This window comes from Loxodonta africana, chromosome 26 (genome assembly GCF_030014295.1).
Source record: "Loxodonta africana isolate mLoxAfr1 chromosome 26, mLoxAfr1.hap2, whole genome shotgun sequence".
Classification (NCBI taxonomy): domain Eukaryota; kingdom Metazoa; phylum Chordata; class Mammalia; order Proboscidea; family Elephantidae; genus Loxodonta; species Loxodonta africana.
The window spans coordinates 7,175,025-7,191,671 of record NC_087367.1 but is presented as its reverse complement, the minus strand read 5'-3'; the positions used below and the strand labels follow the sequence as shown (position 1 = coordinate 7,191,671).

The 16,647-nt window shown below is 41.8% G+C and overlaps 1 protein-coding gene across 1 annotated transcript in view; it reads left to right on the top strand.

Annotated features, from left to right (window-relative positions):
- EML6 (EMAP like 6) overlaps window positions 1-16,647 on the top strand; it is a 253,307-nt gene that overhangs the window by 97,865 nt on the left and 138,795 nt on the right. The window contains exons 2-4 of the mRNA XM_064277085.1: window positions 3,671-3,830; window positions 9,253-9,351; window positions 12,373-12,441. Of these exons, the coding sequence (XP_064133155.1) occupies window positions 3,671-3,830; window positions 9,253-9,351; window positions 12,373-12,441 (328 nt within the window). The remainder of the gene's footprint in view (window positions 1-3,670; window positions 3,831-9,252; window positions 9,352-12,372; window positions 12,442-16,647) is intronic.

The following is a 16,647-nucleotide window of genomic DNA, read 5'->3' as shown; positions in this document are numbered from 1 at the left end:
ACCACAAAGTAGGTGGCTTTAAAGACCAGATATTTATTTTCTCACAGTTCTGGAGGCTGGAAGTCCAAATCAGGGCCACAGCTGTGTCAGTTCCTTCTGTGGGCCTCTCTCCTAGTTTCTGGTGACGGCTGGCAAGCCTTGCCATGCCTTTGCTGCTTGGAGATACATCTGCTCCGTCGTCACACGCCATCTCCCTCTGTGTGTGTCTCTCTGCCTCTGTGCTCTACTTTATAAGACTCACTCTACTCAGGCAGGACCTCATTAACATAGCAACAGAAACCTCCCATTTCCAAACAGAAGTACCTTCACAGGTATAGGAGTTAGGACTTCAACGTATATTTTCGGGGGACACAATTTGATCCATAACATACAGCTAATAAGGTAACTTAGGTGAAAATATCATTTTGAAGGGCTCTTTGAAGATTTGTTTAATGCTGCTTGTTCCATTGACCCCCTCATTCAAGGAATTAGCTGAGAAAAGCCAGGAATCATGAAATTAGAGTCAGAATGACTTACTAGAACAGTGATTTTTTTATTCTGGGAGCTTCAGATGTTGCAGGAATCTATTAAATATCTAAAACGTCAGAACAAAAAAAGCTGTGATGACAGCAAAAGAGTTTATGTCTCCTGTCATCCAGGGAAAATATACTTGTTCCCTTTATTTTCTGGTCCCTGAGTAGAAGCTGTTGCTTATACAGCAGTAGAGGGGAGGCAAAATGGCAGCCAGGAGTATGATTGGTGTCGTTCAGTCTCTTCAGCAAGTGTTTTGTCAGCGCTTTCTTTGTTATGTGATGTCCCAAGACCTGGGATAGAGTGATGGAAGACAGCCTCTGCTCTCTTGCAAACACCCAAAACCAAGCCCACTGACAGAGTAGAACTGCCCTATAGGGTTTCCAAGGCTGTAATCTTCACGTGAACAGATTGCCACATCTTTCTCCTGAAGAGCCGCTGGTGGGTTTGAACCACCAACCTTTCGGTTAGCGCCCAGTGCTTCACCATTGCGCCACCAGGGCTAACAGTCTGGTCAAATCCTCTCTCCCTTGTATCTCTTAGGACTCTAGGTATGGTGCTAACATAAGGGGTCTTCTTGGTTTCCCAAATAAAAATCAGGTGGGGTTAAGTCCATCTTTTCCCAGGATCAAGTTCATAGGCTTCAAACTCTAACGCTGCCAAGCTCTACGAGTTATATACCCAGTTGCCCAAACCAACAACTTCGGTCAACTTTGACTTGTCCAAGATTTTCCTCTGCCTCCAGCATCCTAACTTTTTCTCTTTCTCTTTCCTCTTCTCTTAAATATCTCTTGACTCGTCCTTTCCATCCACTGCCTTACCTTAGGCCCTCATTGTCTCCTGCATAGACTTTGACTTCCCCGCCTCCTCTCACAACATTCCTCTGCAGTCTGCCCTTCCCACTGCACATCACCACTGCAAGGATTGTCTCCCAGAAACACAAAGCTGTTCATTTTCTGTCCTGCTAACGATTGTCAGTGGTGCCGCAGCTTCCTGGTCTCATTAAAAGGGTTTTCGTGAGCCACCCCTGCCTGTCTAACGCATCTAATTCCCTGTTATTCTCAGTAAGATTTCACCACTGACACTGTCTTCTCACGTGAAGGCCCTTTGTCTGTCACACGAACTGATGCCATCTCTAATGTCCTAGACAGCTTGTCACCCCATCCTTTGTCTTTGTACATCACTATGTACATATCTTGATATCTTGTATATATTCTCTAGTTATTTTTTTCCATGTCTGTCCTTTCTGTTAAGGTGAGCTTAAGGGGGCAGTGTATTTTCTCTTTAAGTATCTGTCTGGGGCACTGTACCCTTAAATAAGGGTTTGTTGGATGAATGAACTAAAATATACTAGTTTGTGTATATATAGGGTTTTCACAGACTACTTCCATCCATTGGTTGAATGAAACAAACATGGCACTTCATAATCGCAATTTTCTAGAACATCGTGATGCCATCAAATAACAGGTATATCCCAGAAAAACTGAAATTGAGAGGGTCCTTTGATGCCTTGTTGGTCATTTCTACCTTCTACACCAACTCTCCTCGCTCAGTGTTCCACAGCCTTAAGAAGTTTGAAAGCCTCTAGCATTCATCTGTTGTTAAAAAGCTCCCCTTTTATACGGACAGAAACCCTGCGGTGTAGTATTTAAGAGGTACACTGCTAACCAAAAGGCCAGCAGTTCGAATCCACCAGCCGCTTCTTGGAAACTCTATGGGGCAGTTCTGCTCTGTCCTATAGGGTCGCTATGAGTTGGAGTTGACTCAACAGCAACGGGTTTGGTTTTTTGGGTTTTTGTACAGATTATCTTTTTATATTACTTCCTTATAAAGATTCCTGAAGAAACATTTTCCAGCAAGCGCTTGTCAGATGGCCACCTCGTATTCAAAGTAGCTTGTTTATCTGAGGCACACTATATCCACGCAGACATGCGTGTCGATGATATCTGTATGATGAGAGTTACGCGATGACGATGATGATGGTGATGAACCTGGTATCAAGTGCGTCTCGTGCCAGGCACTGTGCTAAGCACTCTGCATTCGTTACATTATTTATTTTTATATACTGTCTTCATTTTATAGATGAAGAAATTGAGGCAAGAGAGATCAAGTAAAGTGCTCGAGGAACCAGAGCTGGTGGGAGGCAGCCGCTGTGCAAACCCCGCTGTCTGATTCCAGTGTGTCTGCCCTTATCAGCACCATGTTCAAAATGGAAAAGGAAACAAAAATCCACTTTTGTTTACTGTGTAAACAGATGCTAAAAATTGAAAGGAAAAGCTTCTACTTCTGTTGACTGTGTAAACAGAGTCATCTGCTAGGTTTCTATATACGTGATGTGCTTTTTTTATTTCTAACACTTATTTTCAGAAAGGCACACCTTCTTTACACGATAAATTTAACCATTGGAGTGATATCCAGGAATAATAATGGTGACATTTCTCCCTCTTGACTGCTACAGACGCCTTGAAACACTAGTTGGCATTTGGCAAAGTTTTATTTTGATTGGACTACGAGGAAAACTGCTGCACAAGCCAGGGGCAGAGTAATTTACAGGTCTCTTGGTGTCACAGTGATTTATGAAAAACAGAAATTTTCATTTAAAACGCATAATCTGTGGCGACAGATACAGAAACAGCACTTGATTCTGGGACCCTTCCGTGCTTTCAAATCCCACTTAGGATGGTATCCCGCGCTTCCGCAGGCAGGTCTCATTAACTCAGAGGGGTGAACTTTCTCCTAGCAGCAACTTTTTTTTTTCCCAAATTAAAGTCAAAAGCTAGCTTGAAAACTGGGTAATATTTTCAAAACCGTTAAGTAAATATCATCAAATAATTTTTTTTTAAAGCAATTACAGAACCATATGGAATATTTTCTAACCACAGAACCATAATCATAAGAGTGCCGGATTTTCAAGGTAACCAAATGGGTATGACCTCACAAAACAGTCTTTTTGTTAAGCTGTGCTAAGCTTCTCTTTGCCAAAGTTGAACGTTTCAATTTAGACTGGTCAGGTAATTATTTGGAGACAGTTCAGACTTTTTCTCTTGAGATAATCTTTTATTAGATGATTACGGAGTGAGAAATAAATTTGGATAAAAGATAATATTTTTCTTAACTTTGTTTAGTTCAAAATGTGAAAAGAGACCTTTTTCTCTTTCAGCCTTGCCTTACATCCAGATAAAACTCTTGTTGCGACTGGCCAAGTTGGAAAGGAGCCATATATATGCGTATGGGATTCGTATAATGTACAGACTGTGTCCATTCTTAAAGATGTCCATACGCATGGAGTTGCCTGCCTGGCTTTTGACTCAGATGGACAGGTGTGTATCTTTTCCCACTTCTCTTTTCTTTAGTGACTTCTCTTTTTAATGACTTCACACAAGTCACCTAAAATTATAATGCCAACATTACAAGCCTACGGGCTCAGAGAGCCCGTCGACCTAGCTGGCTCCTTCTGCCAGTCTTCTAGAATTCCTCACCTACCTGGCCTTTTCCCAAGCTTGTGGCACTAGCACCCAGCCCCAGATAGGCTCCACTTTTGGTTTCCCCTAGCCTCACCATCCAGTTAAAAAGCCTCCTAAAAGAATTCATGAATTCAGTTCCACCATTGCTCAGCAAACCCACTTTCTCATCCATTGGAATAACGACTGGGCCAAACCTTCTTCGTAGTCCTCAAGCCCTGAGCATTACCCTGGTACCCTGGCTTTTGGAAGATAATGGCACCTCCTAACTATTCACTGAGAAAATTCTCTAGGACTCTTTACCTTGAGATTACTTCTGACTCCTCCCTACCTCCTCCCAACTCAAGCAGTCACCAATTCCTGCTTATTATTTTCTTTATCATAACCTTCATCCTCTTCCCATTCTGCTACCGTTCTTTAAGTTTCAAATCATCCCATGTCTGACTTAGTTTAAGTAATCTCTACGCTGGTTTCCCCACAGTCAATTTCTTGCTAATACATTTCACCAAATAAAAAAAGTTTCAAGGCACTGCTTAAAACCCACAAAACCGTGGAGTACCATTGAATGAAGTCCATACTTTGTAGCTGGGCATTTCTACACTAACAGACTTTTCTCGTTTTACTTCCATTATCCCTTTGAACTGACTCCTTCTTCAAAGACACTACAATAGCCTTCACGAAGCCTTCCGAATCCTCTCAACAAGGTTTTCTCTCCTTCCTTTGGCCTCTGGCTACACTTGGCAGAAAAGATCTGTTGATGTGTTATAGAAAAGGAAGAGGGAACATTGGGGATCACTCCTGGCTCCCACTGCATTCACCTCCTCCCTAAGTCCTTGCCCTTCTCTCCCCAGCCTTCTCCATGTTCCTTTGCCACTCTTCCTCCCTTTGATCTTCCATATTTCTGCCAGTTAAGTCCTTCAGTCCAATATTTGAGACATGTCAGAATTAATTCTGTAAGTCGGTGCCATGGAGAGACCTGTGAAATTATTCCTAGAGGATTGACTAAACTGAGAATCTTCAGGAAACTCAGTGGGTTATGGGAGTTGACCTGGTTTAAGTCATTTGTTTAACAATTAACATGTACTTGGTGTTTTCTGCTATTTTGAGAGAGTATTGATCATTAACCGTTCATTTTTTCAAGTTAGAACCAGATTCACTACATATTTAGAACCCTGGCATATATGTGGAAACCTTGGTGGTGTAATGATTAAGAGCTATGGCTGCTAACCAAAAGGTGGCTCCTTCAAATCCACCAGGTGCTCCTTGGAAACGCTATGGGGCAGTTCTACTCTGTCCTAAGGGTCACCACGAGTTGGAATCGCTAGACGGCAATGGGTTTTTAATAGGTATATATGCTTTTGGTCTTACTACGCTGTAATCCATCTGGCTTAGTCAGGATAGTACCTACATTCCATTGTACTACCGTCACCATCAAGTTGGCTCTGACTCATGGCAACCTCACGTAGAACGGAGTTCAATGTCCCCGGTCCTGCGCCATCTTCATGATTGTTGGTATGTTTGAATTCACTGTTGTGGCTACTGTGTCAGGCCATCTCATTGAGACTTTCCCTCATTTTCACTGACCCTCTACTTTCCCGTTCATAGCCACGTCTAAGGAGAAACAGCTGGGTGATGGTATTTGCTCAGGTGTCCAGGTCTATGGAGAAACAGCTGGGTGATGATATTTGCTCAGGTGTCCAGGTCTATGGAGAAACAGCTGGGTGATGATATTTGCTCAGGTGTCCAGGTCTATGGAGAAACAGCTGGGTGATGATATTTGCTCAGGTGTCCAGGTCTATGGAGAAACAGCTGGGTGATGATATTTGCTCAGGTGTCCAGGTCTATGGAGAAACAGCTGGGTGATGATATTTGCTCAGGTGTCCAGGTCTGTGGAGAAACAGCTGGGTGATGATATTTGCTCAGGTGTCCAGGTCTAAGGAGAAACAGCTGGGTGATGATATTTGCTCAGGTGTCCAGGTCTAAGGAGAAACAGCTGGGTGATGATATTTGCTCAGGTGTCCAGGTCTAAGGAGAAACAGCTGGGTGATGGTATTTGCTCAGGTGTCCAGGTCTGTGGAGAAACAGCTGGGTGATGATATTTGCTCAGGTGTCCAGGTCTAAGGAGAAACAACTGGGTGATGATATTTGCTCAGGTGTCCAGGTCTGTGGAGAAACAGCTGGGTGATGGTATTTGCTCAGGTGTCCAGGTCTGTGGAGAAACAGCTGGGTGATGATATTTGCTCAGGTGTCCAGGTCTGTGGAGAAACAGCTGGGTGCTGATATTTGCTCAGGTGTCCAGGTCTGTGGAGAAACAGCTGGGTGATGATATTTGCTCAGGTGTCCAGGTCTGTGGAGAAACAGCTGGGTGATGATATTTGCTCAGGTGTCCAGGTCTATGGAGAAACAGCTGGGTGATGATATTTGCTCAGGTGTCCAGGTCTATGGAGAAACAGCTGGGTGATGATATTTGCTCAGGTGTCCAGGTCTATGGAGAAACAGCTGGGTGATGATATTTGCTCAGGTGTCCAGGTCTAAGGAGAAACAGCTGGGTGATGATATTTGCTCAGGTGTCCAGGTCTAAGGAGAAACAGCTGGGTGATGATATTTGCTCAGGTGTCCAGGTCTGTGGAGAAACAGCTGGGTGATGGTATTTGCTCAGGTGTCCAGGTCTGTGGAGAAACAGCTGGGTGATGATATTTGCTCAGGTGTCCAGGTCTAAGGAGAAACAACTAGGTGATGATATTTGCTCAGGTGTCCAGGTCTGTGGAGAAACAGCTGGGTGATGGTATTTGCTCAGGTGTCCAGGTCTGTGGAGAAACAGCTGGGTGATGATATTTGCTCAGGTGTCCAGGTCTGTGGAGAAACAGCTGGGTGATGATATTTGCTCAGGTGTCCAGGTCTGTGGAGAAACAGCTGGGTGATGATATTTGCTCAGGTGTCCAGGTCTGTGGAGAAACAGCTGGGTGATGATATTTGCTCAGGTGTCCAGGTCTGTGGAAAAACAGCTGGGTAATGATATTTGCTCAGGTGTCCAGGTCTATGGAGAAACAGCTGGGTGATGATATTTGCTCAGGTGTCCAGGTCTATGGAGAAACAGCTGGGTGCTGATATTTGCTCAGGTGTCCACGTGTGTGGAGAAACAGCTGGGTGATGATATTTGCTCAGGTGTCCACGTGTGTGGAGAAACAGCTGGGTGATGATATTTGCTCAGGTGTCCACGTGTGTGGAGAAACAGCTGGGTGATGGTATTTGCTCAGGTGTCCACGTGTGTGGACTTCTTGATTAAATCAAATGAATGTGTCCGAATGCATTTGCATGTACAAATGCAAATGTATGCTTTATGTGTACTTACACCTACTTTCTCTAATTTGATTTTGTTATCCTAACAACCTTTTTTTTTTTTAAATAAAAATTTGTTCTGAAAAGTCACAAGAAAATGTAATGCATGGCCCAGAGAAATCCAGCCTTAACTTTCTAATTCTTTGCCTGTTCTATTTTGTGTCAGAACCCTAGCTATCCTCTTTTAGGTTCCCTTTTGGGTGGCGGTGGTGGGGGTACAATGCACGGCACTTAACTCTGAGTTGAGGAAAGCAACCCCCTGTTTGTTTGCCGTGATTGGTTTCGTGGCGTGTTGACAGCTATTGCTTCAGGTCTGCCTTGTTCCCTGAGTAGGGTTGACCAGAATCGCACGATATTTAGAAAATGACAAATGGCCCGTAACCTCACAGTCAACAAAAGGCAATAGAAATGCTTTCAAGTAGGTATAGATATATATAGGAAACCCTGGTGGCGTAGCGGTTAAGTGCTACGGCTGCTAACCAGAGAGTCTGCAGTTCGAATCCACCAGGCGCTCCTTGGAAACTCTATGGGGCAGTTCCACTCTGTCCTATAGGGTCGCTATGAGTCGGAATCGACTTGACGGCCCTGGGTTTGGTTTTTTGGTTTTATAGATATATAGTTATAGAAATGCTTTTCAGGCCTGTCACTACAAATGAACATGGGGTCACCATGAGTCAGAACCAACTCAATGGCAGCTAACAACAGGAGTCTATAGTCTAAAAGCCTAACCAAGCTGGTAAAATTAAAGGGCTTGACGTAGAGAAGTCACATTAATGAACGCTACCTTTGTTCATAATTTTCTCTAATTTCACAAATATTTTAAGTAATAAAGAAGAATATATAATTTTAGTAAATTGAATCTGAAACAACATCCCCCAGCATAAATTCTTTGGGTTCAGATTAGAATTTGTCCTTAAAGGGAAAAAAGTATCCAACGCATAAATTACAGACAAAATCAAAGTGTTTGAAACACACAAACAGCCAAATGGGAGATTCTAGCAGGATACCGTTTATAAGGAGATATCACTGTGTAATAAATGGAGATGTGCACTGGGAGTAAGTAGATTTGGCTTCTCGTTGGCTTTGTAAGTAGCTAGACATGAGACCTTGGGAAAATTAATTAGCCACCTTAAATCTCTGTTTTCTCATATACAAACAGAATGAAACATTACCCAGTCTGCTTTCATCTTTTTGGTTGCTGTATGCTTGAGTCCACTGTTGCAGCCACTGTGTATCTTGAGCTCCTTCTAGCCTAGGGGGCTCCTCTTCCAGAACAATGTCAGACAATATGCTATTGTGACCTGTAGGATTTTCATTGACTAAATAGATCACCAGGCCTTTCTCCTGCTCATCTTGGTCTGAAAGCTCCAGTGAAGCTTGTCTACCATGGGTGACCCCACTGGCATTCGAGATACTGGTGGCATAGCTCCCAGCATCATAAAACCAAACCAAACCTGTTGTCCCTGAGTCAATTCCAACTCATAGTGACCGTATGAGTAGAACTGCTCCGTAGGGTTTCCAAGGCTATAATTGTTACGGAAGCCGGCTGCCACATGTAAACCACCACAGTTTGACAAACTGACATATGGATGGTGGATAGAATCCTAGACTCTGTAAAAAAAAAAAAAGTTAAGTGAGAAACTTAAAACCCAGCCTTCAGGGCCTAGTCCTGTGATTTCCACTGACTTTCTGAGAGGCCTCATGAAATTTGGCAGTAATGTTTCCTGTGTTTTAAGATTTTTGAAATTTCAGCGTATGCTAATGGAAGCCATCTGTGTTTAGTTAGGGGTTTAAGACAGATTGTAAGAAATCACTTTGTTCATGAGAAAGCCTGTGCCTAGCATGTAGTAGGTAGCCAGTCAACTATTTGCTGGAAGGAGGCATGAATAAAGGGACATCTTTTCAACAGTTTTAGGTATTAAATTATTGTTCTTATTCCTAGCGTTTAGCCTCTGTGGGATTGGATGCCAAAAACACAGTCTGCATTTGGGACTGGAGGAAGGGGAAGCTCCTGGCCTCTGCCACTGGCCATTCCGACCGGGTAAGGAGACCTTGTTGGGTCAAACCACGTGGATTTCGTAACTGTGGAGGAATTGTGAAATTGCTTCTCTGACTTTTAATATTTTTTAAAGGAAGTTTGCCATGTATAGATTTTTCCCAAGTATTGCACTTAAGAACTTACCGTTTCTTTTGTTAATTCATGATTAGTAGCTAACATGCTGGCATGATCGCTTCTGGTAATCAGATGCTTTATTTGAGCTGTTAACTGCTTTTGATAGGAAAAGCAAATTTTTTATACTGACATTTCCCTTCTTCATAAAATCAAAACAGAATTGAATTTGAAATTGTATGTATAGTTGTATTAATTTAGAAATGGAAATAGTTGTCAGAAAATAATATTCACAAAATGTAATTACAAGGGCGCACGTTCCCATTTCAGATGAATGTAAAGACCCCACTGAGAGTCTCAGTTGCATCTGAGAACGTTGGCCTGCTTGTCATTCATACTGAAATCAGTGTGATCAGAAATGCTAATTCCATGTAGTCACAGCTGGCAAGGCAGGGAACGAAGCAAGTGCATGCCTGTAACTGGTCAGAAACCTATGTCTCCAGGGTCTTAGGTAATTGAAATATTTTGACTGCTTTATTGTCTTGATTTTCCAGTTTGAAAGTGCATGTGGATGACTTTCTTACACTGACTTCTAGTTGTCTTATTTCTATACAATATGAGTGCCCATGTCACTAGGCCCTAGTTAAATATTTAAGTCAATCTCTCTTGCTTAGGGTGAACTTTAAAAAAAATTTTTTAACGGAATGGTACGTTCATTCAGGGAGAATCCTGGCTGTAGGAGAACCCCACAGTTGCTGCACGTTTGGATGAATTCTGCTCCAGGTCAAGGCCTCAGAAAGTCCAGGAGTGACCAGTAGTAGAACTTAAGTGTTGGAAAAGGCCTGGCACCTGCACTGGTGCTCGGGCCCTACCCCCAGGCACTAACTTAATTTAATTGGCATTAACTTAGTACTCGGTGAGCTGTTTAGGTTGAAAATATTTGTGACGCTTAGGTCTTGGATGTTACTATTTCTGCTTATACTGTGATTCCATAATATCTTATAAAGTACGTCGAGCTAGAGCGGATAAATGCGTGAATTTCCAGTGCCCGCAAAATCGGGCTTGGGACCCAGTACACATTGTCGGGATGCCATCTCTAGTGCTCCTGAAAACAAACTCACAGGTAGTATTTTATTTACTGTCCTGCAATTCCTACTCCTATTCCTGAATCATTTAACATAGTGCGACTTGACTTAGTATACCGCACGTCAGAATTTTGGGCCTATTATCTTCACAAAAATGTAGAAAATTAAAATCATGAACACTTTAAACCAGTCAAAGCTCCTCACTTAGAAAAATAGCCTCATGTAATGACTTTGGCTTGTATATAAAGGATTTTGTTGTTCTTGTTGTTAACTCTGCTGAATGCCCTGTGACCCGAGTGTCTGGTTTCAGTGACTTTCTCCTATTGCTTTGTTAACGTACTGCTCATTTTCCAGTTGGGGGGAGATTATAAAAAGTGCACAGCTGCGCTTGTGAGAAGTCTGTAATTGTAAGAGCCTAGAACGTTCTATTGAAATTCTGTCCTGTTAGGACACTGTTCCCCCAGACCCCATAATCTGTGTCTCCCAGAGTCTTGTTCTTCATTTCCGATGCCAGCATGAATTATTACGGCTGCTTCGGGGAAAATGATGATCCTGAAGATGATTTTAGTGGCTAAAATACTTCACCCCTTACATTCGTATAACCAGTGCTTTATAGCTTGGTAAAGGATTTCATACACATTATCTTAATCGACCTTATAACAAAACTGAGGTAGTGTCACCCGCTTTAGAGAAAAGGAAGTTAAGGTTAGAGAGGCAAAGATTTGCCTGAGGTTCCATAATGGCAATGGGTGCCTGGACCCCGCTGGTACTTGGTATGTGGACATGGCTTTCTGACTCCAACACAGCACCCTTTCCATGGTCCGTGATTTCTTCGTTCTACCTGACTGGTGGTTGGCGGTCCAGACTCAGCCTCTGATGATCGGTCCATAGATGCTCCATTCTACCTGAAGGGAAGTTAGTGACATAGCTTCTTTTTTGGTCTAGATTCTGGCCCTGACAGTTCATCTTTCCATTTCTGTCAGCCCTTCATAGAGTGTAGACCATGGACCACCTGTATCAGAATCTCCTGGGGTCTGTTTAAAAATGCAGATGACTAGGCCTGATTCCAGACCCACTAAATCAGAATCCCTCAGGTGGGCCCTGGGAGTGTTTTCAGCAACTGCTCTAGGCAATGTGATTCTCAAGGTTGGCAGAGTCTTTTCTCTCCTGTCTCCAAAATGGAAGTAAAACTACCTGCAGACTGTCTGGCAGCTTTTCTTAAAGAATGAGAAATAATATTAGCGGGTATGTTTTCCTTTACTTGGAGCACTGAAAACATAATTGTGTTTTGGGTCAGATTAAAATGATGGGCTAAAGGGCTGTTTTTGCTGGGCTAAGTTAGGGCCAGATAAATGCTCCTGCCCTATGCTCAGAAGTACTAACTTCCATGACTACTAGAATCTGTTGGCTATATTGAACTGTACTTGACTGTTAAACATTTTACTAGTTAAAATGAAGCATTTTATACTTCTGTTCATTTTCATCAGAAAGCTATCTCCAAAGCGTTTCAGCAGCATAGTGGAGGGAGAGCTGTAGGGAATTCGATCAAAAAATTATCCTAAGTCATCAAAATTTATTTGCTTATCACAGATGGACAAAATAAAATCGATAGCGCCAGTTTGTTCTCAGTGGTTGTAGTTAATTACCTCTCTCCTGAGGCGTGAGGTAAGTAGACATGAGACAATACATAACGCACGAGGCGGGTGCTCTAGAATCATCCACAGACGCAAACCCTCCGTTTTTCATTCTGTGCAGCTAACATTGTGTTCTAAGTGCCAGGATATAGTCTTGGTAATTGAACTGGTGCCTGGAAGAAGGCAAAAACATGTAAATGACCAACATAGCAACTTTTAATATTTTTTAACAGATTTTTGATATTTCCTGGGATCCATATCAGCCAAACAGAGCGGTTAGCTGTGGAGTAAAACATATAAAGGTAAAGTAGTTCTTTTTTTTTTTTTTTGTACCTTGTATGAGAATATGACAACACTGGTGGCGTAGTGGTTAAGTGCTACGGCTGCTATCCAAAAGATCGACAGTTTGAATCCACCAGGTGCTCCTTGGAAACCCTATGGGGCCATTCTACTTTGTCCTATAGGGTCGAGATGAGTCAGAATTGACTCGACGGCAATGGGTTCAGTTTTTTTGGTATGAAAATATTTCAAATGTCTATATAGATAATTTAGTGTTGAGAGACTGCTTGACTTTATTAATTTTTTTTCCTTAAATTTGGAGCCCTCTTCCGTTTCTCCGATCCTGAAGCAAACATCAGCTCATGGGGCTTCCTTTCAGAAATGCAAAGTAACCACAGTCAAGTGAATTGCTGAATAGTCAGCCAAAAAAGCAGCTTTATGTTAATTAAATACCAAACTCATGACTCATAATACTTCTAGGATTACATATTTTAAAACAGTTCTGATTTTAATTTTGTGAATTAAGTTTTTACATTATATATGGCATGTCAAAACTCTTTTTTGACATGTTAATATGTTCTCTTGTGCTCAACATGGAAATAAACTCATTTCTGTTGAGTCATGTCAACTCATAGCAGCCCTACAGGACAGAGTAGAGCTGCCCTGTAGAGTTTCCAAGGCTGTAACCTTTCTGGAAGCAGACTGCTGCATCTTACTCCCACAGAGTGGCTAGTGGGTTCAAACCTCAGACCTTTCAGTTGGCAGCTGAGTGCTTAACCACTGCGCCACCAGGGCTCCTTCGAATAGACTACACAGTCTGAAAAATTACTAGCGGCCCAGGCTCTGCCTGTGGAATAGGCCTACAATTGCTTCCTTCTGTTACGTTATGGAGGTAACAATGTTAGCACGACCAACATTATTTGCTTTGACATAGCAAAAACTTCTCCTAGGATATTGCTCAAGACCTTCTGTCTGTAAAGTTTGTAGATAATGTAAGTTAAGTACATAAATAATAGAGTATGAGGATTACTTGCTTGAATGTAGTGTGTGTGGGTCTCTGCTAATGCAAGAATGATGCATTTCTGTATGAAAAGAATAGACATTTATATTATTTTTCCAATCAACCTCTCCTATTTCCCAGTTTTTTTCTTAATCTAGTTTTTCATGATCCGGCTCATTGTTCCTATTTAATAGTTAGTAAAAGACAGCCAATAAGACTCTCAGAAATAAATATAGTAAGAAAAGTGTGTGATTTATCTAAAGAATATTATACAACTTCACAGAAGAACATAAAAAGAAGACTTAAATAGAGAGACAGACCTTGATTCTGGACATGAAGTCTGAAAATATGTAGATGCATTATTTTTCTCCAAATGAATTTATGTTTAGTACAAATTCAGTTAAAACCTCTATAAGTTTTATTGATGTTGCTACCTGACAGCATTACCCCTTAAATCATCCTAAATCAATCTGGAAGGATAAGAGAATGAGAATAAGCAAGAACTTTGGGATAAAAAGGAATAATGAAGAAGAATATGTACCACTATTTCCTAACGCATATTTAAGAAGATGTAATAATTCAAATAGTGAAAGACTGGGGTAAAGGTAAAGGATAAATGAAAAAAAGAAAGAAAGCTGAGAAACAAACTTTAGTATGAATAATAATTTAGAATATAATAATAGTGTTTATGGTCCAATCCGACTCATAGCTATGAGTCAAAATCGACTCGATGGCACTGGGTTTGGTTTGGTTTATGGTCTGATCCCGTTGTGCATAGGGTCGCCATGAGTTGGGGGCCTACTCAAGAACAACTAAGAACAATAACAACAAATCAATGAGCACTATAACAATTTGTTATCAATTTTTGGGGAAAAAAGTCCTATTATTATTCCATATAAATTTTAAAATACACCAAGACATCTTAATTAAAATGTACACAAAGTTGGCAAGGATTAGTGAATGAGCACTCCCAAACCTTGTAAATGAGTATGGTCTTTCAGCTCAGAAATTTGGCAATATCTTATCAATAGGCTTAAGAATGTTGATTTCCTTTGATCCAGTAATTTCATATCTTGAAATTTATCCCAAGAAAATTGTCAGGGGTGTGAACCAAGAGCTGCTTCATTACTGGATAATTTATGAAGAGCAAACAAAAGCAAACCGGAGACCATCTAACTGCCCCAGGTGCTTAAATAAAATAATAATGTGCAATATTTCTATGTTGTGTTTTAGAGGAATATTTAATATTTTGGGAAATGACCTACTTCACGTGGGGAAGTCCACAGTGGCTACTTCTGGGAGGGGCAGATGCGGGGCTTTGATTTTTTATTTAGAAGTGCATTTTTGTGTAAGAAATAAATCGAAAGGATATCGCAAAATGCTAAACAGTTACCTCTGGATAGTGAGTTGATGGGTGATTTAAAATTTTCCTTTTTATTCTTTCCTCTCTTTTAAAATTCACTTACAACGCGTTTACTTCCAAAAAAAAAAAAGAGGACAAAGATATAAGTCTATAGATTTCACTAGTGCAAGGTATAAGCTGTTCTACCAACACGTTATACGTCCCTGAATGGCTCAAACAGTCAGATGCTTAACAACTAGCTGAAAGGTTGGCGGTTCGAACCCGCCCAGAGCACCTTGGAAGACAACCTGGAGATCTGCTTCTGAAAGACCACAGCCTTGGAAACCCCATGGAGCAGCTCTACTCTGCACACATGGGGTCATCATGAGTCCGAAACAACTCCACGGCAACCAACATGTTAGAGCTTTACAGGCATTTGTACTCGTTGTTCAAAGACCTGATTTTAACCTGAGAAAACATTTGCTGAAATACAGGCACTTTCTTGCCTTAACAGGAGTTGGAGGGACATTTCTTATGCCTTATCCAGTACACCTAAAAGACTAAAAACTCATTACATTTAATATTTGTTGTTTGTACTATACAAAGGAACAAAAACAGACTCTATATTCAATTAGCCTTAGGCTTAGCAATTAAAATATTAATTTTATAGAACATTCTGGAAGAGAAGCAAAACCAAAAATTCTCTAGCGATAAAAGAGCGATCTCAACTGGTCATAGGAGTATTAAGCGTTTCAGGACCTACGCACCCACTGCCGTCGAGTGGATTCCAACTCACAGCAACCCTGTGGAATGGAGCAGAACTGCCCCCATAGGGTTTCCAAGGCTGTAATCTTTATGGAAGCAGATCACCACATTTCCCTCGGAGTGGATTCCAACTGCCAGCCTTTTGATTAGCAGCTGAGCACTTTAACCACTGTGCCACCAGGTCTCCCTCACATTTCAGGGAAGGGGTGGTATTTGACCTGAGCCCTGGTAAAAAAAAAAAAAAAAATTTTTTTTTTTTGGTGGGCAGGGGAGTTTGGTAGGAAGGAATGTGGAGGCAGTAAAACCCAGATGAGGGGTTACACTTTAGGCAGGAGTCAGCAGGGAGGCGTTGGTCACCATGGAATCGTGGGGATAGGAGCTGGAATGGTTCTGGCCATGGTATGTTCCAAAATGACCGACATTTTCACCACCAAAGGATCTCTATAACTTTCTTTCCAAGGGAACCAATATTTGAAAAGATTTTAGCCACCAAATAAGTTATATCCATTAAATAATAATTCTGTTAGTAATGTATATTTAATCTGCCAACATAGGTTTCTGATCAGCCTCTGTGATATGGTGGCCTCCTTGAGTTGTTCTTTTAGCCAGAAGCAATGAAACGTGTGAGCTCATGATGAGTGGAGGCCTGATTTCTGTTAGGCTGTGGCAGCTCTCTGGAAGTCGGGGGCCCTGACCTGGACGACTTCATTCTACAGTGAGGAGGCCAAGGCCTAGAGGTGTTATTGGACTTCAAAACTTGGTTCTGTCACCCTCTTCCTAACTCTGGGCAAGTTACCTAATCTCCCTGTGGATGAATTTCTTCCTCTCCCAGAAAACATATGGGCATCACTACCTCCTGAATTTATTAAAAGAGTGACATTAAACAGAGTAGGGAACTAGAAGGGGCATGTCGTTGCTGTTGGTAGTTACAGGAGAGTCAACCCTAACTCATGGCAACCCCGTGTGTTTTGGAGTAGAACTGCTCCGTAGGGTTTCCAAGGCTGCCATCTTTCTGAGGTGCCTCTGGGTGGATTTCAACCACCAACCTTTCAACTGGTAGTCAAGTGCTTAACGATTTGCACCACTCGGGGACTCCTCATAGGGGCACCATCAGTGTTGATT